This window comes from Pelophylax lessonae (genome assembly GCF_965119305.1).
Source record: "Pelophylax lessonae genome assembly, chromosome: 1".
Taxonomy (NCBI): domain Eukaryota; kingdom Metazoa; phylum Chordata; class Amphibia; order Anura; family Ranidae; genus Pelophylax; species Pelophylax lessonae.
Window position 1 is genome coordinate 582,059,532 of NC_138768.1, and position 25,690 is coordinate 582,085,221.

The 25,690-nt window shown below is 39.1% G+C and overlaps 1 protein-coding gene across 1 annotated transcript in view; it reads left to right on the forward strand.

Annotated features, from left to right (window-relative positions):
- CCSER1 (coiled-coil serine rich protein 1) overlaps positions 1–25,690 on the forward strand; it is a 1,246,501-nt gene that overhangs the window by 209,647 nt on the left and 1,011,164 nt on the right. Inside the window, exons 2-3 of the mRNA XM_082244166.1 lie at positions 11,950–13,241; positions 24,497–24,684. Of these exons, the coding sequence (XP_082100292.1) occupies positions 11,966–13,241; positions 24,497–24,684 (1,464 nt within the window). The 5' untranslated portion in view covers positions 11,950–11,965. The remainder of the gene's footprint in view (positions 1–11,949; positions 13,242–24,496; positions 24,685–25,690) is intronic.

The following is a 25,690-nucleotide window of genomic DNA, read 5'->3' on the forward strand; positions in this document are numbered from 1 at the left end:
CACACTAGGCTTTCTGTACCTTATTCCCCACGATGCACACTAGGCTTTCTGTACCTTATTCCCCACGATGCACACTAGGCTTTCTGTACCTTATTCCCCACGGTGCACACTAGGGTTTCTGTAGCTTATTCCCCACTGTGCACACTAAGCTTTCTGTAGCTTATTCCCCACAGTGCACACTAGGCTTTCTGTAACTTATTCCCCGTTGTGCACACTAGGCTTTTTGGAAGCGTATCCTCACTGTACACACTAAACTTTCTGTCAGTAAATCCCTCGCTGTCTACAAGGCTTTCTGACAGTTCATCTCCCACTGTCCTTACTAGGCTTTCTGACCGTTCATCCCCCACTGTCCACACTAGGCTTTCTGACCACTTATCCAGCACTGTCCACACTAGGTTTTCCCCATGCAAATTCAAGCAAATTCTTGTTCATTTTATACTCTCTCTATACATGGTTGGATAATTAAAGTGAATAGTCCCACATAATAATGTAAAGATTCTCAACATTATTAGTAAATCAGCCTAAATCTGTCTGCAAAATATGTGTCCCGGTAAAGCATTATATGATTGCCAGAAATGCATGCTGCTGTTATCAATCCCCTAAATTTTCCCATGAATGGACTCACACACAGAAGGCAAAGGAGCAGCAAAAGCATGCAGTTGATCCACATTTTACTGCCCCCCAACTACCTACCTATAGATTAAGATGAAGGATGCTCAGGTCTGTCACATTGCTGTAATCGTAATGCTGTGTTGTGTGGCCAGTGTTTACCCAGCCACTTGCCAAATGTGCCCTTTGAAGTAAATGGGACGGACTGTACCTCAACCACGTCCCACACACTTGGCATGCAGTTTATTTTTTTCTTTACATTCTTTATTTAAGAAAAGAAGTACACCACAAACAAACAATCAGCAGAAAAATATGGCACAGAGCAATTTATTTAGAAATAACAGAGCACCAAGCATGTTAATTGTGCAGGATAGAAGGCATCTGTTGGTTTACACATTCCAATGCAATTGAAGCTTCCACAAACATCGCAAAGTACAAACAACAAAATAAAATTATAATCTCAGTGTTGTGGTGTCACTCGGTTTTTAATCGAAAGACAAAGAAACCCCTAGCTGGGGAGAGACCCCAGCGTAGCAGAAGAAATAGATGCTAGGACGAAAGGAGAAGAAGAATGTAAAAGGAAGGCACGGGTATTTGGGCCCACCTTCATGGGTTTGCGGCGGTCCCACCCCTCGCCACACTTGATAATAGGTTTTAATGGGAGTTTAGATAAAAGTTACACTGTCTCTTAAAATTTTTGAAGAAAAATTTAAGCCAATAAGAAGTTTAGAAAGCTTCTGGAATTGGGGCCCCTACATAAAGGGAAGAGCTACAGGATTTTTTTGCAGTTGGTCAAGCCTTTACCACAATTGTCGCTGATGCTTTATGTGGTTTTGTCACCCTGGATTGCAAAGGGGGGGGGCATGTATTGTTCATTTTATTTATATTTGACTCAAGTTGTAATAACTGAGCTTATATTGACTGTTTATTTATGGTTAAATAATAAATAAATAAATCACAGATATTTGATGTTTGAAGTTAAAACCAATAATGTGCCCTGGCCATTTTTTGTCATAATGTTGAGCGATGTGTCTTTTTTTGGCTGTATTTGGGGAATATTTGTTCGGTTTGGGGTGGCGACTGCCTGCAATCCCGTAAAACAGTCATGCGGTCTCAGCTTGTCAAGGAAAAGGGGAGGTGAGAAAAAAAAACAAACAAGAGGGTTGGTAGGCAGTTTTAACCTATAAGACTCCCTATGTGTCAATGACCCATTCAGATGAATGGGTGGTGTTTGGTGGGCAGTACAGGGGAGACCATTTTTGCTGCATCATGATGGGAAGCGTTGCTGCCACAGCATGCATACACCTCTGTCTGAGCATTTGCAGATTAAGGGGGAGCAGTTGGGGGGGGGGGGGGCAGTAAAATTATGTGGTTTAGCAAGTGTAGGCATAGCCTTAGTGTATCTGATTCTCAAAATATAATATTTTGCAGGTTACCAGTCCTTAGATGTGGTGGCTGAGCTAGTTTTTTTTTCAGGCTTTTTCCCCTTTCTTTTCTTCTGGTGATCCTTTCTGTAATACAATTCCTTTCCTAGGGTAAAAACGCTCACTCACTGTCAATAACATAGCAGGGAGGTGTTCTGTAGTCCACAAAGGTAATCTGTGCAGGGAGATAAGACTGCTAGAGATAAGATGGCAGAATGCAAAGGACACAAAACAGCTCTGAATTTATGGTAGAACCAACAGGTATTTTTTTATTTTTATTTTTGCACTTAACATATGTAACAAAACACTCTTTAATGATATCTTTAAGTCCCGGTTCACACTAGGGCGACCTGTGAGGCGACCTGGTCGCCTCACAGGTCGCCTCCCATAGGGAAGCTGCGGACCCGTTCTAATAGGAGCGACACAAGTCGCTCCGACCTAGAAAAAGGGTCCGGAGCTTCTTTGGGGCGACCAGGAGGCGACCACCATAGACTTCAATGTTATGAAGTCCGTGGCGGCCGCTCCGAGGTCGCGGCGCGCTGCTCGCACCGCGATCTCGGAGGTCGCCCCGGGAAGTAGCGTCGCGTGTATGTGAACCGGCGGTAACAGAACAAAAGGGAGTAAATGAGAGTAGTTGTTTGGGTTTGCATACACCTTCATTTAAAGCATATAGAAGCAGATCATTGACTTAGAAAACCTAATCTCTTGCTATAGATGCAAATCATTTTGGAATATGAAATTTATCTTCTAAAATGTCATTCAAAAGCAAGCACGTGTAGATAAAATGTAGATTTATCTATTTAAAAATGAATGTTGAATTTTTCCTAAAGTCCTTACACATCCACGGATCAAGATAATCCAGAATAAGAGAATACAAGAACCTATAGTCAGGGCTGCATCTATATGTGCCAGAATCCCACAACAATATCATTGTAGGGTCTTTGTGCCTTTAACTTCTATCTTGATGTGAGCCTTTTAAAATATGTCAGTGTGTCCAAACTAAAGTATCTTTCATTTCTCTAATAATCACATGTACTACTTCTACCTTCCCTAAATATTATGCAGATGTATAGCTCTGCACCCTCTGTGATGCTAGGTATTGAAGTTCTTGCATATGTTCTGTGGCTGGAAGTACACCTTTGCATCTGTTCACAGCTAAGAAAGCAAACAGAAAATTAACTGGTAGCAATTAGCTAGGGATTAAATAATCCCCTAAAACAGTGTTGGTGAACCTTGGCAACCCAGATGTTTTGGGACTACATTTCCCATGTTGCTTATGCACTCTGCAGTGCAGTTGAGCATCATGAGAAATGTAGTTCTAAAACATCTGGGGTGCCAAGGTTCACCATCACTGCCCTAAAACTTCTCCGGTTTCTGCATTATTTATTACTGAACATGTATTGTCATGTGTATGTATATGTGTAGATTTGATTATATTATATCATTGGCTACAAAGAGCTGCCATGGTCGAATACAATCGTTAGGCCCCATTCACACCTGAAAATTTTGTCACATGATTTCCATAGCACAACCACGTTTAGATGTAGAATCTGAATTTCTTTTCTGTACAGTACAGGACACAGGCTCCTCTAATCATAGACACTGAGGTTATTGTGTTGTAACTGTTTGTAAGTAATGTTGCTGTGTGCACTGGACTCTGTGTCAAAAGCTCACCCTTGGTACAGCAGCACAAGGAGGGGCAGTATTCCCATCTAGTAAAGCCCTGTCCTTGAAGACTCCTCTTCATGAAGGGGGTATGCCTTTCTGAAGTGGGTGAAGTGAGGTAATATATCTCTCTTGGGGAGGAATGCCTAGAGTCATGGAGCAGTGAGTCTGAGGCTTAAGGGTCCCCAGACTCACTGCTACATGAGGGTCACCCCGTATTTGGGTTTTGCCTGTATCCTGGGCCCCTGGGCAGGTGTACAGAGGAGTGGATGGTGTGAATTCATAGACCATGAGCAATATATATTTTTTCCTATTTACTGGGACATTTTGTTAGCCCACCCCTGTGGTGCTGTGACCCATGGAGAGACTTGGGCAGTGTGTAGGCCACACTGTGTACTGGGTCTGACCCCTGGAGGTTGCTCCCTGTTTTCCTTCAGCTGCAGGAGCCGTTCTGGGCACATGCTTCCAGAAGGCTGTTAAGGACACATTCTCTGCTCCACTTTTGGGCTCTGGGCCCAGTTCAAGTCTTCACTGGATTAAGTAGCAGCCTTAAGTTGTGAGACACACATGACATTTATCTTACACGAACCTTCTACTCTTCAGCGTAGATCATGAGTACCCTTCAGGGGATCCCTTCACCTACACCATCACTTCAAGCACAAAGGCAGGAGAACACACAATTTGCAGAAGGCAATGAAAGAATGATTCAGGGTTCCTCTAGTACCTTGGCTCCAGGCACTTTGGACCTTTGTATTTTTCAACTTCCACTGTGGAACTGATGGGGAAGGTGTCTATGTTGGTAGAAACTGCATGACACAAACAGCGTGAACATCCACAGTGGGTGTCCCCTACTAAATCTCTTTAAGACTTGGAAATGTTTCTCCCGGATGATGATGAATAGGGATGAGCTTAGGCCAAGAAGCGTCACTGCGTACAGCCAATCATAAGCTGTCCCCACATATACAAGGGGCGTGCATATGCTCAGCTACATGGTGAGGAATGCCTCCTGTGCTTATGTTTGGCTGTCAGCAGCTTCTTGGCAGGGTTTGGATTCATGTCTGAACATGTCACAAGTTCATCCCTAAAGATGTGGAGGAGAAGAGGTAAGAAGAAGACAAGGGGGAACTGGAATCATCAGAGTTGGAGGGCCCCTTCCAGGAGGATGGTTAGTCAACCATGATCTCTCTCATACTTAAGGAAATCATTACGTTTTCGGAGGACACAGTATGCATTTATTTGAAGTTGGAGCTGCTTCTGCCTAGTGGCTCAAAGGTTACCAGTTCAGTGTCTCTGAAAAAGTCCAAGAAGCCTGCTAATGCTCTTCCAGTTCACCTGCTAGTACAAGATGTGTTGTATGAGGGCTGGCCATGGCCAAAGGGGTTAGTTTACTAAAACTGGAGAGTGCAAAATATGGTGCAGCTGTGCATAGTAGCCAATCAGCTTCAAGGTGTTCAGTTAAGCTTTGACAAAAAAAAAAAAGAAAACTGGAAGCTAACTGGGTTTTATGCAGAGTTGCACCAGATTGTGCACTCTGCAGTTTTAGTAAATCAACCCCAATGTGTCTGACCCTCCTAAGCAGAAAGTTCTGGTGGTAGACTTGACTATTTCTTGCCTAAGCAAATTCCTGAAAGTTCTGATTGAGGACATCCTGGTCTTTGAAGACCTCATGGACAAGAAGTTGGAGGGCCTCCTCAAAGCTCCCTTTGCTCTTTCAAGCTTGGCTATGTAACTGACAATGGTCTGTATAGCCTTTTGCCATACTTTTGCGGTCTGGCCACGTATATGGCACGTGACCTTAGAAGGGTTCCTCACACATCTCTCAGTAATGCAAAAGGTGGTGCTCCAGCTAGAAGAGCAGACTCCTACCTAGCAATAACAAAGTGAAAGTTCCCATAGCAAAGTCTTTCGATCTTGGATTTTAGAAGAGCTCCTTTTGTCCCTTTTATTCCTCCACTTCCAAGACTATTGACCCTTCAATCTCATGTTTGGACTTTTCACTTCAGAAAGCTCCAATGAGTCAAGATGTGGGTTTGATGGTTGCCTTTTATGAGACAGTGAGATTTGCCCAGTTCAGGGGACTTGGTTATCGAGGGAGTCCAGCCTTACTTTCAACATGTAACTGGTGCTAAGGTTGATATGTCTTTCACTGCAGTGGTGCACCAACTGGCTTCAGGAAAAACTGACATAGGAATAGTCAGACAACACCATGGCCATGCATTACCTCAGTATCAGGGTGGTACTAAAAGTCACACTGCCTACAAGGATGCAGACATGAGTAGAGAATTGACAGGCAGACCTTCTCAGTTGTTAGTGCTGGGATCTGGTAATGATCTCTTTGTCCTAGTGTTATCTGGAGTTAGTTTTTTATTTGTTTGTCAAGTCCATCTAAATTTGCATCCAACAATACTCTTTCCTCAGATTTACAATACTGCTGTCTAAAGGTGTCTCTGTTGTTCCTCTATCTAGAGGGGAGACAGCCCAGCTGGCCATAGATGACTTGTTTTACAAAATGAAGGTATTCCTCAGTCCAAACAAGTGAGGTAAATGGAGGAATTCTCCCTACTGGGATATTGCCCCTGACATCTTGTCACAGGCACTGAGCTCAATAGACAGCTTGGAGCCTTGGACCAATGGTAAAACACCATTGACCCAATCTGTCCAATAAAAATGCTGCAGTGGAGGCTCTCTTCTCACTGCAGTGTCATAGAAGGGGGCATGTGTCTAAAAGACAAATGCTCCCTTCCAGCCCAGCCCTTTTAACTACAAGGAAAAAACATGGGTTTATGGGTATAAGGTTTACCCATAATTCCATGTTTTTCTCACACAGTTAGGAGGGAGAATCTGCTGCTGCTTTTTCAATCAAGCAAAATAATATATTATTATGCTATGTTATACTTATAACATAATGATTTATTGTTTATCTATGTACAGTGAAATTACTGGGTTGAAGTTATAACTTCAAACTTCAGTAATTTGTCCGTTAAGCCACCTGCATGAGTACAGTTTTTGAAAATATAGTAAATTACTTTAAAAACAATATATAATAATTATTTGTATATTACTTATGGTAATTAACCACTTGCCACCAAGGCCAATTCTGAAAATTTCTCTCCTACATGTAAAAATCATATTTTTTTTTGCTAGAAAAATACTCAGAACCCCCAAACATTATAATTTTCTTTTCTTACAGACACCCTAGGGAAAAAAATGATCTTCATTGCAACTTTTTATGTCACATAATATTTGCTCAGCAATTTTTCAAACACGTTTTTTTTTTTTTGGAAAAAACTTTCATGAATAAAAAAAAAAAAACCTAAAGCTAGCCCGATTTTTTGTATAATGTGAAAGATGATGTTACGCCGAGTAAATAGATACCTAACATGTCACGCTTTTAAATTGCGCGCACTTGTGGAGAGGTGCCAATCTTCAGTACTTAAAAATCTCCATAGGTGATGTTTTAAAACTTTTTACAGGTTACATGTTTAGAGTTACAGAGGAAGTCTTGTGCAAGAAATATTGCTCTCACTCTAACGATCACGGCAATACCTCACATGTGTAGTTTGATAGCTGCTTACATATGCTAAAACAAATCCTTATGCTGGTTAAATTAGTAAACTGTGAGAACTAATGAAGATACTATATACAGTATAATCTAAATACCGTATATACTCGAGTATAAGCTGATCCGAATATAAGCCGAGGCCCCTAATTTTACCACAAAAAAATGGGAAAAATGATTGACTCAAGCAGCTACTTGACCCAACTGGACCACCACAAGACCCAAAACAGAGGCTGCGGGCATGGTACAGGAGAATGCAGGGCTGTGGGCATGGTACAGAAGATGCAGGGCTGTTGGCATGGTACAGGAGAATGCAGTGCTGCATGCATGGTGCAGGAGAATGCAGGGCTGCGGGCATGGTACAGGAGAATGCAGGACTGCGGGCATGGTGCAGGAGAATGCGGGGCTGCAGGCATGGTACAGGAGAATGCAGTGCTGCGGGCATGGTACAGAAGAATGCAGGGCTGCGGGCATGGTACAGGAGAATGCAAGGCTGCGGGCATGGTACAGGAGAATGCAGGGCTGTGGACATGGTACAGAAGAATGCAGGGCTGCGGGCATGGTATAGGAGAATGCAGGGCTGCGGACATGGTACAGGAGAATGCAGGGCTGCGGGCATGGTACAGGAGAATGCAGGGCTGCGGACATGGTACAGAAGAATGCAGGGCTGCGGGCATGGTACAGAAGAATGCAGGGCTGCGGGCATGGTAGAGGAGAATGCAGGGCTGCGGGCATGGTACAGGAGAATGCAGGGCTGCGGACATGGTACAGGAGAATGCAGGGCTGCGGACATGGTACAGGAGAATGCAGGGCTGCGGGCATGGTACAGGAGAATGCAGGGCTGCGGACATGGTACAGAAGAATGCAGGGCTGCGGGCATGGTACAGAAGAATGCAGGGCTGCGGGCATGGTAGAGGAGAATGCAGGGCTGCGGGCATGGTACAGGAGAATGCAGGGCTGCGGGCATGGTACAGGATATCCCTGCTGCAGTTTGTTTTGGAGTCCTAAAGATAAATATACATACAGATACTCAGTTGACGTATTAACCCTGTGTGTGCCCTTTGATGCGTGCTATAACCAACTTAATGTTTGATACTATATTGAAAACGATTCCTCTTTTTGATTTCACCATTGAAGTAGCTCAGAAAGAATCCCCTGAAGAAACCGTTCCGGTGAAACATGTCAGGATTGCTACTCCGTGATATCAGTATATTTTCTACCTCTGAACTGAGTGTATATGCAGCAAACAAATTGATTTTAACAATATATGTGCAATATATGTATTTCTTTTTTCTTTTTGTGTTATTTTAAATGTAATAATAAAATTTGTATTTTTATAAATAAAAAAGTTAATTTTTTGGCACCTGAAAAATCCCCAATCCAATTTTCTCCTCCTCCATAATTTATGGTTGGTTGAGATTTTTTTTTCCTACTTCTACATTTGGGATGTGGTGCCTTTGGGCTTTATTTCCAGACAAATTTCCTATTATTGACATGCTGTGTTACATTGCATTTAACGTGCTGGATTTTGCTGTTTTTAAAAAAATATATTTCAATAAGCTTTTTTTTTAAAGGAAGCTTTAACATACTGTTTTGACTTTTGTGCTAATGCTCGTTTCCACGAGCAGTGCATTTACACGTTGCTCTGAAAAAGAAGGGCCTGTTCTAACTTTTTTTAACCCAAGGCAGCACACATCAGCTAAATGTATTGGTTTGAACTGTTCCTATTGATCACGCATGCTAATGCATCTAGTGTGAATGGCTCCTTAAATGCACATCACGTATACATACCTCCCAACTGTCCCTGATTTCGAGGGACTGTCCCTGATTTGGAACAAAGTCCCTCTGTCCTCCTTTCCTCCTCATTTGTCCCTCATTTTGGTCTGATCTATATAGTTGTATATAAAATGCACTATTTATCTTTAAAAAAGTGTTTCCCAGTGCTAAACTGTAAATTTCATAAGCCAGTATAAACATTTGCTAAGAGGTGTCCCTCATTCCCATCTCAGAGAGTTGGGAGGTATGTGTATATAAAGTGCGCTATGCCAAAATTATTTTTATTTTATTTTATTTTGTTGTTATTTGTGACCATGTTTCTTCTAAGGAATTTCAGCACAGAAAAAAGTGCATGTTAAGGATACTGTATATACTTAAATCTTTAAGATATAATTTTGTATTAACCTGTATTAATATGATACATTCATACATTAATAACATATGCTAGCAATACACAATTTGTTTTAAATGATAGAAAATAATAGAATTTGAGATTTTATTGATTACCATGTTTACCTTCAAATATGGCAGATGTAAACAATTGTCTCAAGTGCCTAGTTGGAACAAGGCCATTCTTATTAATTAGTTAATTCCCAAATTGACAGTTGGGGGGTGGATATGCTGTAGAATGGGGTGATGGCTATTGAAAAGAATGCCAAACAATACCGTTCTCATAGGTGGTTCATATTAGTTTACAGTTAATTATAAGGCAGGGACCTAAGCAGGACTCACTACAAGTGCATTCTGCATGTATCCTATGAGGCTTGCAATTTGTACTTACTGCTTTGCTACTTTCACTCTATTTTTTTTTTTTTTTTAAGAGAATAGTATTCTATGCCTGAGGTACTCCATACAAACACTATATAACTCAGGAGAAGGAAAGAAAATAATATCAAGGATGACTGAATAGATATAGTAAATAAAAAGCATACCTCCTGCACCCTTGTGTATTTAATATTCTGTATATTTGGTCTTAAGCAACAATGGCATCTGTTTGGGACTAATGAAATGTCGTCATTATAAGTAATGGGGATGTGTTATCTTGAATAATAAATAGAAGCAGAAGTGAAGCTGATCCAGGAACCAGTGTAGGGAAAAGAGTTGAGTTATATCGTGCAAAGTGTGTTGCAAGTGATTTCACCAAACTATTTCACCAAAGAACCAAATGGCTTTTGATTGATTATACCAATATGAAAAAAAAAAAATCCTTACTATGTTAAATAGAGAACATGGGCTTGGTTGTGTATGTAAAGTCTATCACCAAAAAAACAAAGTGACTATAAATCTGACATCTGGTTCTATTGCATTTGAAGTGTCTGCCACAAAGTAGTGTATTTTTTGCAAACTAACATAAAAAAGTAAAAATAAATAAATAAGAAATAGCACTAAATACTTTATAAGTATCTTTCAGGACATGGATCTGATCTGGGGGCACAGTATAAAAAGTCAGAGGACATAATGTCAACTGCGTAAAAGAGATGCAGGGAGCCAGTATTCCCAGTTCATTTCTGTACCACAAGTCACAACCTGGAAATACTGTCTGACAGGTTGTACAGAGGCAGTACAAGAATGTACAGGGAACACCAGTATGCATTAGGCTGTCATTAGATTAGGATGATTAAACAGAACCTTTGCCTCCCTATATCACGTCCCTATCAGAGTCGCCCTTACATCAGGTGTCCTCATCAGAGTCCCTCATTATATCAGGTGTCCCCATCAGAGTGCCCCCACTTGTGCCAAATGTCCATCACAGTGTCCCCTTACATCAATTGTCCCTATTAGAGTGCCCTCTTGTATCAACTGCCTGTATCAGAGTATCTTCTTACATCAACCATCCACATCAGAGTGCCCCTTCACATCAACTGTCCCCATCAGAGCCCCCCTTATATCATTTGTCCCCATCAGAGTCACCCTTGCATCAAATGTCCCTATCAGAGTTCACCTTACTTACATCAACACTCCCCATCAGAGTCTCCCTTACATCAATTGTGCCCATCAGAGTGCCTCATGGATCAATGGATGCCCTCTTAGAAACCTGGGAGGGAGGGTCTGGCCCGGGTATTAAGCACATGTAGATGACTAACATGTCTTTCAGCTTTCGCATGGGTAATTAATGAAAATGCTCACATTTTTGCTTTCACTACCAGCTTGTTTACTATAATAAAGATTTTCTGACTAATAAATCTCCCTAACTATATGATTACTGTATATTCAAAGGTGTTTTTTGTTATGTTTTACATAAACCTTATCAATCATGATGTTAGTAAAAAAAGGGAGCAGTTACAAAGCTTAAGAAAAGCAAATTTTAAATGGTGCGCTGTTTCTTTAAATAGTTCTAATAAATAAAGATTTATGACGTGTTAAGTAAATCCACCGTATTATATCATACGACTATATAAACTTGAATAAATGCAATACAAAAATTCATGCAATAAATATTGTGCTCCAAAATATAACTTAGGTGTAAAATATAATATAATTGTCATATGTTATAATAAGGTGGATTTACTTAGCAGGTTTTATATATATATATATATATATATATATATATATATATATATATATATATATTTTTATATATTTATATATACTGTGTATATATATATATATATATATATATATATATATATATAATTTTTTTTTTTCTTTTTAACTTAGCAGGTTATATATTTTTACTTATTAGAAATATTTAAAGGAACAGTGCACCATTTAAAATGTCTTTTTCTTTTGTTCATTAAAGTAATTGAGTACACTTTGGGTGGTGGTTTGCAGCAGTTCCAAGCACGGTTAAGAACGTTTTTTTTTTTTTTAGCTATCCAGCAGCGCATGAGTTTTTTACTATAATTATTTTTGAGTTACAAAGCTTGCTTACACTAATATAAAGTATTAATACTTCCACTTCTTCTATTTTGACAGGCAAACTTTCGTTCTGATGGGGGACGTAGGCACAAGACGCTCCAGTCTCGTCTCTAGATTGCCGATATTTAGACGCAGCACAACCCGAAAACAAGACTCTCTGCCTTCTTCACCTTCTTCCAACAATACTGGTGGCCTACACACTTCCTCCCCTTCAAGTACAAATTCAAGCTCAGGTAGCACTGGGAAACGAAGAAGCATATTCCGCACTCCATCTTTAGGCTTTCATCATAAAAAAGAAAACAACCATAAATATGAGTCTAGCCAAGTAACAACGATTTCTCAGAGCCCCCAAAGCACTTTGCAAAGCCTTGAACTGGAAGAGCAGTCCAAAGTAAAGGCAAGAACCTCCACAAGCATCCCTAGCTCATGTAGGAAGATTACTAGATCAGTAACTGAAGACTTTGAAAAGAGAAAGGAACATTCAGGTAATAAGAATGTGTTCACAAACTGTTTAGGTAGAAGTGAGGGAGATGACTCTGGATTTGTAGATGATCAGCAGAAAAGATCTGTGAAACATTCCTCAAGAAAGCTTCTCCCTAGATCATTTTCTTCCCATTACAGGTTTTCCAAGCGTGGGTCTCAATGTCAGACTCCACCACCAGCACAAAATTCAGACTGCCCCGTAGAAGTTCCTACCCATCCAGAAACAGACTCTATACTTGCTAAGCCAGTACTACATAGTGCCACAGAGGTAAATGAATATACAGAGAGTTCTTTATTGTCACCACTTATATCAGCTGAACACACAACCGCTCCACAGACACCGTCTGACTTCATATTTATGGATGACTCTGCCTCTGAGGCTGATTCCCTGCCAGTCAGTGGAAATCAAATACCCGAAAGACAGCAAATGTGCAATCCTGTTTCTACCTCACAAATCTCTGCCAATCCAGCATCTGTTCCTACTGAAATGAATAAGCAACTGCATGTAGTAGAAGAAAGGTCTGAATGTGATGGTTTGGTCCTTACGAAACAGAAAGCTGATACGGATGTTAAAAGATCTGGGCCACATATATGCCTTGCATCTTCTAAAGAACTAATACCAATGGTTGAACTGTCTACAAGTCATAATAATAATCTTGAAAATGGTACTGAGCAACAACACATTGATAAGCCAGTGTTTCAAAATGAAGATTACTTCTACTCCATAGAAAGTTTGCCAAAGAAATTTGAGCCAGCAGTATCTCAATGTGAAGTGATGCCATCTCCATGCATATATCAATCTGTGCCAGCAACAAAAGGTTCATCTGAGGCACAGTGTTCACAGATGTACAATGGTCGTGCAAGAGGTATTTATATATCTTTTTGTATAAATTTTACTGTATTTATAGAAAAATGGAAGTTTAGCTATAAGATACTGTGTATATATATATATATATATATATATATATATACACAGTATCTTACAAAAGTGAGTACACCCCTCACATTTTTGTGACAACACTGAAGAAATTACACTTTGCTACAATGTAAAGTAGTGAGTGTACAGCTTGAATAACAGTGTAAATTTGCTGTCCCCTCAAAATAACTCAACACACAGCCATTAGAGTCTAAACCACTGGCAACAAAAAGTGAGTACACCCCTAAGTGACAATGTCCAAATTGGGCCCAAAGTGTCAATATTTTGTGTGGCCACCATTATATTCTAGCAACGCCTTAGCCGTCTTGGGCATGGAGTTCACCAGAGCTCCGCAGGTTGCCACTGGAGTCGTCTTCCACTCCTCCATGACAACATCATGTAGCTGGTGGATGTTAGAGACCTTGCGCTACTCCACCTTCTGTTTGAGGATGCCCCACAGATGCTCAATAGGGTTTAGGTCTGGGGACATGCTTGGCCAGTCCATCACCTTTACCTTCAGCTTCTTTAGCCTCGCAGTGGTCATCTTGGAGGTGTGTATGGGGCCGTTATCATGTTGGAATACTGCCCAGCGGCCCGGTCCTTGAAGGGAAGGGATCATGCTCTGCTTCAGTATGTCACAGTACATGTTGGCATTCATGGTTCCTTCAAGGAACTGTAGCTCCCCAATGCCGGCAGCACTCATGCAGACCCAGACCATGACACCCCCACCACCATGCCAGACTGTAGGCAAGACACACTTGTCTTTATACTCCTCACCTGGTTGCAGCCACACACACTTGACACCATCTGAAACAAATCAGACCTGTGGTCATCAGACCACAGGACACAGTTCCAGTAATCTATGTCCTTAGTCTGCTTGTCTTCAGCAAACTGTTTGTGGGCTTTCTTGTGCATCATCTTTAGAAGAGGCTTTCTTCTGGGATGACAGCAACGCAGACCAATTTAATGCAGTGTGCGGTCTATGGTCTGAGCACTGACAGGCTGACCCCCCACCCCTTCAACCTCTGCAGCAATGCTGGCAGCCCTCATACGTCTATTTCCCAAAGACCATCTCTGGATATGACGCTGAGCATGTGCACTCAACATCTTTGGTAGACCATGGCGAGGCCTGTTCTGAGTGGAATCTGTCCTGTTAAACCGCTGTATGATCTTGGCCACCATGCTGCAGCTCAGTTTCAGGGTCTTGGCAATCTTACTATAGTCTTGGCTATATTTTTGTATAGAACAAAAATTTCTTTTTTTCAGATCCTCAGAGAGTTCTTTGCCATGAGGTGCCATGTTGAGTTTCCAGTGACCAGTATGAGAGAGTGAGAGCGATAACGCCAAATTTAACACACCTGCTCCCCATTCACACCTGAGACCTTGTAACACTAATGAGTCACCTAACACCGGGGAGGAAAATGGCTAATTGGGCCCAATCTGGACATTTTGACTTAGGGGTGTACTCACTTTTGTTGCCAGCGGTTTAGACATTAATGGCTGTGTGTTGAGTTATTTTGAGGGGACAGCAAATTTACACTGTTATACAAGCTGTACACTCACTACTTTACCCTACTCAATTGTAGCAAAGTGTAATTTCTTTAGTGTTGTCACAGGAAAATATATAATAAAATATTTACAAAAATGTGAGGGGTGTACTCACTTTTATATATATATATATATATATATATATATATATATATATATATATATAGTTTATCACGTCTTATTTAATTGTTTCACCTGTTTTGGGTTTTATGAGGAGTACACATATATAGGCAGTGCCACCTATACCTCTTTCTCTTATTTATTTATTTGCATAATAATTGCTAGGACAAGGTGAAACATCCCAGGCAAAAGTCACAATCTGTTAAGCCCACCCACATCCCAAACAAACCTGTCCTTGTTCATATTTGATAATAATCCATATCATCATTGAAGTCGAACTCCAGGGAAAAATGTAAAGTTACCCTTGCAGTGGGGCTGCACCCTGTGGCGATTAAATGCTAGTTTTTCTCTGGGGAATATTAACCTTCCTAGCGGTATTCCCGAGCGTGGCTCGGGGTTAAATTTCAGTGCCAAAAGCGGTAACCCCGAGCCACACTCGGGGTACCTCTAGGAAGATCGCTGGATCCTGTAAGAGAGGGTACTCACCTTGTCCCCGGGATCCAGTGATGTATCCTGGCGGTGTGCGGTGGCGGATCTTCCTCCCGATGCTCTGTGTGCCCCGGCTTCCATCTCCTGCGACGTGAAGCTCATAGGGGGGTGGAACTGGCGGCAAATTCAAAAAGTAAAACACACCAAACACACGGATACATTACAAAATAAAATAAATTCACATTAGATTGCCCCCCAGTGCCCTTTCCTGCAGTTTTACTGTACTTTTTATGTATGTATATATATATATATATATATATATATATATATATTTATATACAGTGGGTACGGAAAGTATTCAGACCCCCTTAAATTTTTCACTCTTTGTTATATTGCAGCCATTTGCTAAAATCATTTAGGTTCATTCTTCTTCCTCATGAATGTACACACAGCACCCCATATTAACGGAAAAACACAGAATTGTTGACATTGTTGCAGATTTATTAAAAAAGAAAAACTGAAATATCACATGGTCCTAAGTATTCAGACCCTTTGCTGTGACACTCATATATTTAACTCAGGTGCTTTCCATTTCTTCTGATCATCCTTGAGATGGTTCTACACCTTCATTTGAGTCCAGCTGTGTTTGATTATACTGATTGGACTTGATTAGGAAAGCCACACACCTGTCTATATAAGACCTTCCAGATCACAATGCATGTCAGAGCGAATGAGAATCATGAGGTCAAAGGAACTGCCTGAAGAGCTCAGAGACAGAATTGTGGCAAGGCACAGATCTGGCCAAGGTTACAAACAGATTTCTGCTGCACTTAAGGTTCCTAAGAGCACAGTGGCCTCCATAATCCTCAAATGGAAGACGTTTGGGACGACCAGAACCCTTCCTAGAGCTGGCCGTCCGGCCAAACTGAGCTATCAGGGGAGAAGAGCCTTGGTGAGAGAGGTAAAGAAGAACCCAAAGATCACTGTGGCTGAGCTCCAGAGATGCAGTCAGGAGATGGGAGAAAGTTGTAGAAAGTCAACCATCACTGCAGCCCTCCACCAGTCGGGGCTTTATGGCAGAGTGGCCCGATGGAAGCCTCTCCTCAGTGTAAGACACATGAAAGCCCGCATGGAGTTTGCTAAAAAACACCTGAAGGACTCCAAGATGGTGAGAAATAAGATTCTCTTAAATGATTTTAGCAAATGGCTGCAATATAACAAAGAGTGAAAAATTTAAGGGGGTCTGAATACTTTCCGTACCCACTGTATATATATATATATATATATATATATATATACGTATATATTACTGCAGTTTTACTGTACTTTTTATGTATATATATACATATATATGTATCTATATATATGTATATATATATATTTATTTATATATGTATATATATATATATATATATATATATACGTATATATTCCTGCAGTTTTACTGTACTTTTTATGTATATATAAATATATATACAGTGGGTACGGAAAGTATTCAGACCCCCTTAAATTTTTCACTCTTTGTTATATTGCAGCCATTTGCTAAAATCATTTAAATTCATTCTTCTTCCTCATGAATGTACACATAGCACCCCATACTGACAGAAAAACACAGAATTGTTGACATTGTTGCAGATTTATTAAAAAAGAAAAACTGAAATATCACATGGTCCTAAGTATTCAGAACCTTTGCTGTGACATATATACATATATACATATATACATACATACTTTAACTTATTTATAGTCATTTATTATATTATAATTTATGATTTTGTGTTTCATACTTTAAATAAAGGGTGTGTTTGTAGCACAAGATAGTAAATGGAGGTTCCGCATCCCTAATCTGTATATAATCTATACTGGGAAAGATATCCCAAAGAGTGAAACCAACAACTAAACCTGAGGTGTGCAGGTAAGTGCTGGGGTACAAAGAAAGAAAGAGAGAGGAAGAAACTTTAGTGTTTCATACTTTATCACACCTGAGATGTTATAAAGAAGAACGCACAGTAAAAAAAAAAAATCATATGTAAATAGTTGGTTTGGGCTGCTCATTCTTAAGAATTACATGCAAAATAATGGTACCGCTTTCAGCACCTAAAATCGGAAAGAATCATACCGCCAGGGAGGTTAAAAAGCAGCTTTAATTTATCCCTTGTTCACTTCATTCTACTCTTCTCCCTCTTCTCTCTGAGGCTCCAGGGTGTGAATGGGGAGAGCTGTTCCTGCATTGTATATTATTATATCGGAATGTGACTGACAGAGTGGCAAAGAGTAGCTGCTCCAGAGGATCGGTCTTGGGGAAAGTAGTAGACTTTATTCTCTTCTGGTTGAATGTTCTTGAGTTATTTACCCTTAGGATCAAATGTTAAGCAATGTTATATTCACCTTGCAAAAGACAATATAACTATCAGAAAATACCATTTTGCACATTTTAAAATAATTACAGGTGTACTTTTTGTTGAATCCCTATGTCTATTCTGCAAAAAATCTTCCTAGCTGCCTACTCACAAACTTCTTTAGAATGCTCCACTGAGTTTTTCTCAGGATTTTCTTTTACTTGCAGTTTCAATGATAATGGTAAGCAGGACAAATCGAGAAGGTGATTCTCCCTAGACAGACCGCAATAAAAATCACTCTTCACTCTATCCAAAACAAAAAAAAAAAAAAAGTTTTGCCTTTAGGTATAGTTTAGGTTCTGTTCTATCCCTTTTGAGTTTTCAGGACTGTCCTGCTAAAGCACAGGTTGATCTGTCTTGGTATTTTTTTTATTAATACAGTATATTTCTAAAAGTTCTAAATAATTATAAAACCCATGCTAAGTGTAAGTGTTAACAAAAGACAGTGAAAAAAAAAATATTAAAAACGATAACATTAATTGAATATTTAGAGATGCATCTGCTGCTCACCAAGTAAAAACTCAGAAACAAATAACCAACAATAAAACAGCGCTTGCAATGATACAATTGACAATCCTATAGTAGAAATTAATCATATGTGAAATATCTCATGTGCAAAATATAGTGCAAAAAAATCTCTAAAGTGCAAGCCCATAAACTGTGCAATTCCCTAAAAGTGCAATAGTGCTTAAAAATAGTCCATAAACCGTGCAATTCCTTAAAAGTGCTAAAAAAAGTCCATAAATAGTGCAATTATGCTTGGTAAGTATTCAGCTTCACCTTTTTACAATTCATCTTCAAATAGTCCATGATTCAATCAGATGATCCAGTGCTTATCTGAAGTGCCGATGTGTAGACAAAGGCTACTTCTCTCCATAACCTCAATGGTACAAGGCATTATAGAGTGACAGAGTGCCAACATCAAGTGGATTTTCATTTCATATCACTAGTTTCAAGCATATCTGACCCCCATACTGAAATAGCTAAAGGTCCACTGTTTCTGGTGAGCGGGGATGCAGGAGGGGAATGAAACACCCTGCACTGTCTGATTGATTTTAAGCACCACAGCAATTTTTGCGGCACTTCAAGCACTTTTTAATACCAAGCATAACAGCACTACTTATGGACTTTTTTTTTTTAGCACTATTGCACTTTTAAGGAATTGCACAGTTTATGGACTATTTTTTAAGCACTATTGTACTTTTGTTTTTTTTTGTTTTTCTTATATGTTTTTATTAAATTTTTTCGACAATACATAAAGTCATAAAAGGAAAAAAATCAGAAAAAGAAACAACAAATAACAAGTAAAATTAGGTTTATACCTCTATACATCTGTGTCAAAACCAGCTTCACTGCACATTAATAGTTCCTAAAAAGAAAAAAAAAAGCGTGGGGGGGGGGGGGGTCTCTCATTGTGCTATTATTATCAAAACATTAAGTGGAAAAATTTCCCAAAAAATTATTGTGAAGAAAAAAAAAAGGGGGGGGGGTCTCTCGTTGTGATATTATTATCAAAACATTAAGTGGAAAATTTCCCCAAAAAAAAAATAAATACATTTTTCGTGAAGGAAAAACTTGTGAGAGAAAAAAAAATTGAGGGCCTCGTTGTGCAGTTATTATCAATCCTTTAAAGGGAAAATTTCCCAAAATTTAAGTGAAAAAAAAAAAATAAAAAGGGGGCGGGGAGGTCTTCAAAAATATAGATGATAACAATAGGAACCTACATATTAAAGAACATATTTGTTTAGAAAATTTAACAAATCTGATACACAGTAAACTACCATATTGCACTTTTGAGATTTTTTTGCACTATATTTTGCACATGAGATATTTCACATATGATTAATTTCTACTATATGATTGTCAATTGTATTATTGCAAGCGCTGTTTTATTGTTGGTTATATATTTCTAAAAGTGATTTTACTTTTTATCTATTATTGTACTATTTTCTTTTTCACTTTTCCAGTTTGGTGGCATGCTTGTTGTCCTAAAAAGGTGTAGATGAGTCTATAAAAAAATATGACTTTTATGCCAGGTAGCTTGAAATTGCTTCACTTTTAGCTCTTAATAAAAACTGAACATGCACATGCTTTGGTCTACTTTTATCTGAAGTTAGTTAAAATGAAATACATGACAGACTTGCTTTCTTCTAAGTGATAAATCCTTTATGTAAATGAGGAATACACAGGGCTACTAAAATATACATGGAACAGACGGCTCAAAGTTCTGTCCTTCCCAAACTATTATGTCTGAGCATCTTCACAGCTCTTTCAACTTGAGCAGAAGTATCCATGTTAATTAGATTTTTGCATTCATATTACTTGCTAATGAATCTACCCTGTGGCAAGCTAAAAATTGTCATAAACCCCAGCATTGCCTCCAATTAAAATATCAAACATGTTTTCAGCCTTAATTAGACACAAACCTGGTGAATGAATTGATATTCGGTTTAAGAGATGATATACCAGGACAGTTAACGGATGTCTTTTAGAGTGATTGATGGGATCACATGTCAAAAATGTTTTGTACATTTTTCAGACAAGATGATGGATTATATCAATAACCTTTAGGCAAGTTTGACATTGATTAAGTCAGTTTTTTATTTCTGTCTGGCAAGATTCACTTTCTGGATTGGTTGCCGTTTCCACAGGGACAATAGGTGGTGGGAATTCCAGATTTTACAGTTTTCAGGCGAACACGGCTAAAGGGGAAATCTTCCAATGGTGACACCTGTTCTGGGAAAATTGTCTACAAGAGGATTTCCACAAATTTTGGAGGGAAAACCACTCACTTCCTGTTGAATCTCTATGTATGACAGGAAATGAAGGGAACTCTTCCCCATGTAACACAGATAGCAAACAAACAAAAGTTGACATTATACATCATGTGACCAGAAAACGTTTAATCAGCTTACTAGATAGACAAAGCCAGACTACACTGTAACTTACTTGAATTAGTATTATCCACTTAAGCCCCGGAAGATTTTACCCCCATTCCGACCAAGGCCTATTTTGCGATTCGGCATTGCGTGACTTTAACAGACAATTGCGCGGTCGTGCGATGCTGTACCTAAATGAATTTGACGTCCTTTTTTTCCCACAAACAGAGCTTTCTTTTGGTGGTATTTGACAAAAAAAAGAGCGACAATTTTGCAAAAATAACAATATTTTTCACATTTTTTTATATGAAATTCCCCCCCAAAAAATGTAAAAATCAAAATTTTTTAACATTTTCGGCCAATTTGTTTTATGCTACATATGTTTGGTAAAAAAAAATCGCAAAAAGCGTATTTTGATTGGTTTGCGCAAAAGTTATCACGTTTACCAACAAAGGGAAAGATTTTTGTCATTTTTGTTGTTTTTTTTTTAACGCGTAATGGCGGCGATCTGCAATTTTTTTTGCGGTACTGCGACATTTCGGCGGACAGATTGGACCCTTGACTGACATTTTTGACACTTTCGGGGTTACCAGTGACATTTCTACAGTAATCAGTGCTATAAATATGCACTGTTACTGTAAAATTACACTGGCAGTGAAGGGGTTAACTTTTTTTTGAGAGGGAGGGGTTATGTGTGTCCCTAGGGGCGTGATTCTAACTGTGATTGGCTGTGGCTTGAGGTGTAGGAACAGTGATCAACGGTCCTACATAGTAGAACCGTATAATCACTGTTTCTACACCGGGGAGAATGACAGGGGGCTTATACACTAGTTCTGGGGACCTGGGGGTCCCCAAGGAATTCCTTTAATTTGCAAAGATTTCCTCTCACTTCCTGTTTGGCTTTGGGACAGGAAGTGAAGGGAAATCTTAGCAATGGGACAGGCATGGTGAAACAAAATCTGACAGAGGGTATGACCTTGTTCTATCCAAAATGAAAAAAAAAAAAGTTTTTCCCATTGTTCTGCTTTAACATACAACTAACACTTTTCTCAAATGCTTGCGCATATATTCATAATGCTAGTAGAAAGAGTAAGTGCAATAGTGGGTGTTTGTAACCATTATGCCTTTCTTAAAAAGAGTTTGAACTAAATCTGGCAAGTCAATCCAGGTGTATAAATTAATAAAAAAGTGCAGGCACTAAGTCTTGTCTTGTGCTTGTCTTGAGATCTGCTCCTATGTGTCTTGGGAGAGCTCTGCATCCTTGGCCCAGGCTATATATGAGATCTTGGATTCTCTCCAAGTTGAGATTTAGCCTTAAGTTTTTTTTACCTGTAATGTTAGTAGACATTCATGCGATTTGTGTTGTTATGAATCAAAATTCAGGTGACATTTTTGTTATTTGGAGATGCAGATGTACATTCGAATCACAATAGTAATACATTTTGATTAATCTGAAATAAATTATAACAAAACAAAAGAATAATTTGTATTCATGTCTTTCATTTGAAATAGTTTGGACCTTTTTTTTAATGCTGGAAGCATCTAAAATAATGTAACATAACGAATGATCTGAATTGATTTGGATCCATTTGTTTTTATTCTAGTAAGCATAGCCTGAATATTCTATCAAGATTATTTTTGTACTGGGGTTGAACCTAAGAAACCTTTTATTTAATTTGTCTGTGTGTGGCCCAATAAAGTTAGTTGGGAATAAAGAAATGAATTCAACCTAATAACACAACAAATGAATACGTATTAATTTGGATTCAATTGTTTTTTTCGGATGAGAGTGACACGGTAGTCAGTGGCTCTTGGATAATCAACCGATACTTTTTGCATTAACATTTTTCAGTATTATAAAAAATGCACTACATGAAATGGAAAAATATTACAATAAATACTGTAAAGTATAAAAGTGAAATAAGATGATCCCTACTTATTGTGTTTGGGTTGGATGGAGGTGGATCCATCAAAATCTCTGAATCATAGCATAGCAAATTAACCACTTGCTTACTGGGCACGTATACCTTTTCCTGGCAAGTTTTTAGCTCTCCGTGCTGTCACAAGTTGCACGATCTTGCTACAGTGCACCCATATGAAATTTTTATCATTTTTTTACACAAATAGAGCTTTCTTTTGGTGGTATTTAATCACCACTGGGGTTTTTATTTTTTGCTAAACAAATAAAAAAATTGTGAAACAAAAAACCAAACTTTTTTAATAGTTTGTTATAACATTTTGCAAACAGGTAATTTTTTCATTCACTGATGAGCACTGATAGGCTGCACTGATGGGCACTGATGAGGGGGCATTGATGGACACTGATAGTTGGCACTGATAGGCAGCACTGATGGGCAACGATCAGGCACTAATTAGGCTGCACTGATGGGTGGCATTGATGGGCACTGCTAGGTGGCACTGATAGGCAGCACTGGTGGGCACTGGTAGGTGACACTGAGAGGCAGCACTGATAAGTGACACTGATGATGAGGCCCTGATGGGCTCTGATTGGCAGCACTGATAGGCACTTATGGGTGGCACTGGTGGGCACTAATTAGCAGTACTGATGGGCACTGATAGATAGCACTGGTGGGCACTGATTAGAAGCACTGGTGGGCACTGAGGAGACAGATGTGACTGTCAGTGTGAGGAAAAAAAAGCAGATAACCGGCTTCTGTTTACTTCCATGATAAGCTGTCATTGGCTGACAGCAGATCAGGTGGTAAAGGGCCCACTGTGATAGGCCCTTTACCCTGATCTGTATTCAGCCAAGTCCCAAGGACAGCTAGGCAGCGCAAGAATGGTAGGATGTCCATGGATGTCATTGTAAGCCCGCGCTATAGCCATCTTTCGGCTATAACTTGGATGCCAAGTGGTTAACCTGAAATTCATTTAGTTCCATTCATTACTTTTGGATGCATGCGACTCCAGTCCATAACATATAATCAGCTAATTCCATGTCTATTTGTAGGTTGGACTAGCTGGAATGACTTAGAGTGCATAAGTAATATCCAGAAATAAAAAAACTAACATTATAAAATGAATATAGCCAATCTTCCGAAATTACAGAAAATATACATGACAATCAGAACAACGAATATAGAAAATAAATCTGAATTTATAAATTTAATTCCAAATCATTCTGACTTGATGATTATGACGAAACCAAATTATTTTCTTAACAAATTATTCCAAAACAAAATGCATTTTTCTGTCATTCACATCTCTAAATGTTAGTTTAGCCCCGGATCACACCAAATGTGGCTTTGAAATGACGCTACTTCTACTACTACAGCTTGATTGCAAAGCCACTGGTCAATGCAATTTCATGTGCTTCATGTGCGGTTTGCCAACATGTGTGCAACTTCATGCACAGATGTCAATGCAAGTACATGAAACTGCCAAAAATAGCGCAGGAACCTTTTTAAAAATGGTGCAAGTCAGAGTTGCACCAATTTGAACCATTCCATAGCCAGAAATAGGGTGTGACTTGTCATGCGACTTCGATCTGTCAAATGGTGTGAATGGGGGCTTATACATTTTGGTGGACAAACATTAGTGAATGCCCTTAGCCCCAAGCTGGAGTTTTCTGACCATAGTTTCTAAGTTTTTGGTGAATCCTCCAATGATGTTTTAACACATGTCAGTTACTTTAAATAGCTGATGAATTTAGACATTACCATTAGAATGTAATTGTGTTGTTTTAAAAGCCACCATATAGTACTGCAATAATACATTGTAATAAAGTCAGAAGTGGTTTCTGTTTACTTAATAAGACAATATAAATTTTATTTTCCAGTACATAAACATTTACTCTATGTTTTTTGCAGTTAACTATGCCAGTAGTTTCAGCCCATATAGAGAGGGGCGCTATTCAGAGAGACGCTTGCGTTCATCCTCAGAGGGTACTACAGGAGGCAGCAGAATGGCTTTTAAACCAAAGGAGCAGCATTCTGAAGAGCTGGCACATTTTAGAAAGCAGAGAACTATTTCAACTTCTTCCAAAATGAATAGCATGGTAAGTGAACATATACATTTCCTTCTGTAGTTTTATGCTTTATACAGTAAGAAAAATCTACAGATCACTAATAAAAGCTTGAACCTTGAGCTTCATTAATATCCAAGTGAGGCTTATATGTAAAATATTCATGAATGTCTGCTTTTGGATGTTTTGTCTGGAAGAAAAAGTAGTACATAATAGTTCCTCGACATGTGCCATCCCTCAGCCATACGGGAAGCCTCACTTACCTTCCAAGAACCTATGTGTACCTAGCGCAGAACAGGCTGCTTTAGGGAAAAAAGGGAATGACTTTGTTCACATATTCTGATATTATAAATGTTTACTGGCAATGGTTGTCCTAAGAATATGCATACATCCTATTGGATGTATGCATTCAGCAAAGTGCAACCCACCTATTTGGGGCCCAGATGTAATAGGAGCCTGTCACCACAATCCATTTCATAATGTTGGCATGAAACAAGCATTTGAAACCATACTGTTGGTTGCTATTAGTCCTACATACTTGGATAATGTCCTGCCTCATGAGCAAAAACAGAAATTAATACAATCCTCACTAAATTTGCTGTTTAATGCACATTATGAGTTAATTTCATAAGAGATGCCATGATACAATGGGGCTGATAGAGCATAAGGTCAGTTTTGAATAGCACACCTTCCTATCTCCCTGGATAGGTCATTAAGGATAGAAGAGTTACACGGCTCTTGAACTCAGCCCGTTGTGAATGCTTTCATAAGAGATCAGACCAAAGCCTTGCGGGAGAAGAGAGTTTTACTGAAGGCAGTTGCTTTCAGGTCAGGACATGTTTTGTAAGGATTTGAACTGAAATCTTCTTCTGCCATGTAGTCTCACATATTAATTGAAAAATGGATTTCTGAAACTACCACTGGCAAATTTTGTGTCTGCTAACTCAATATACAAGCTAAGCATCTCTGCTTTGATGTCTAAATGATTGAGGTCAATGGTATTACTAGCTTTATATCTGTTTGAGAAAAATAGCAATGC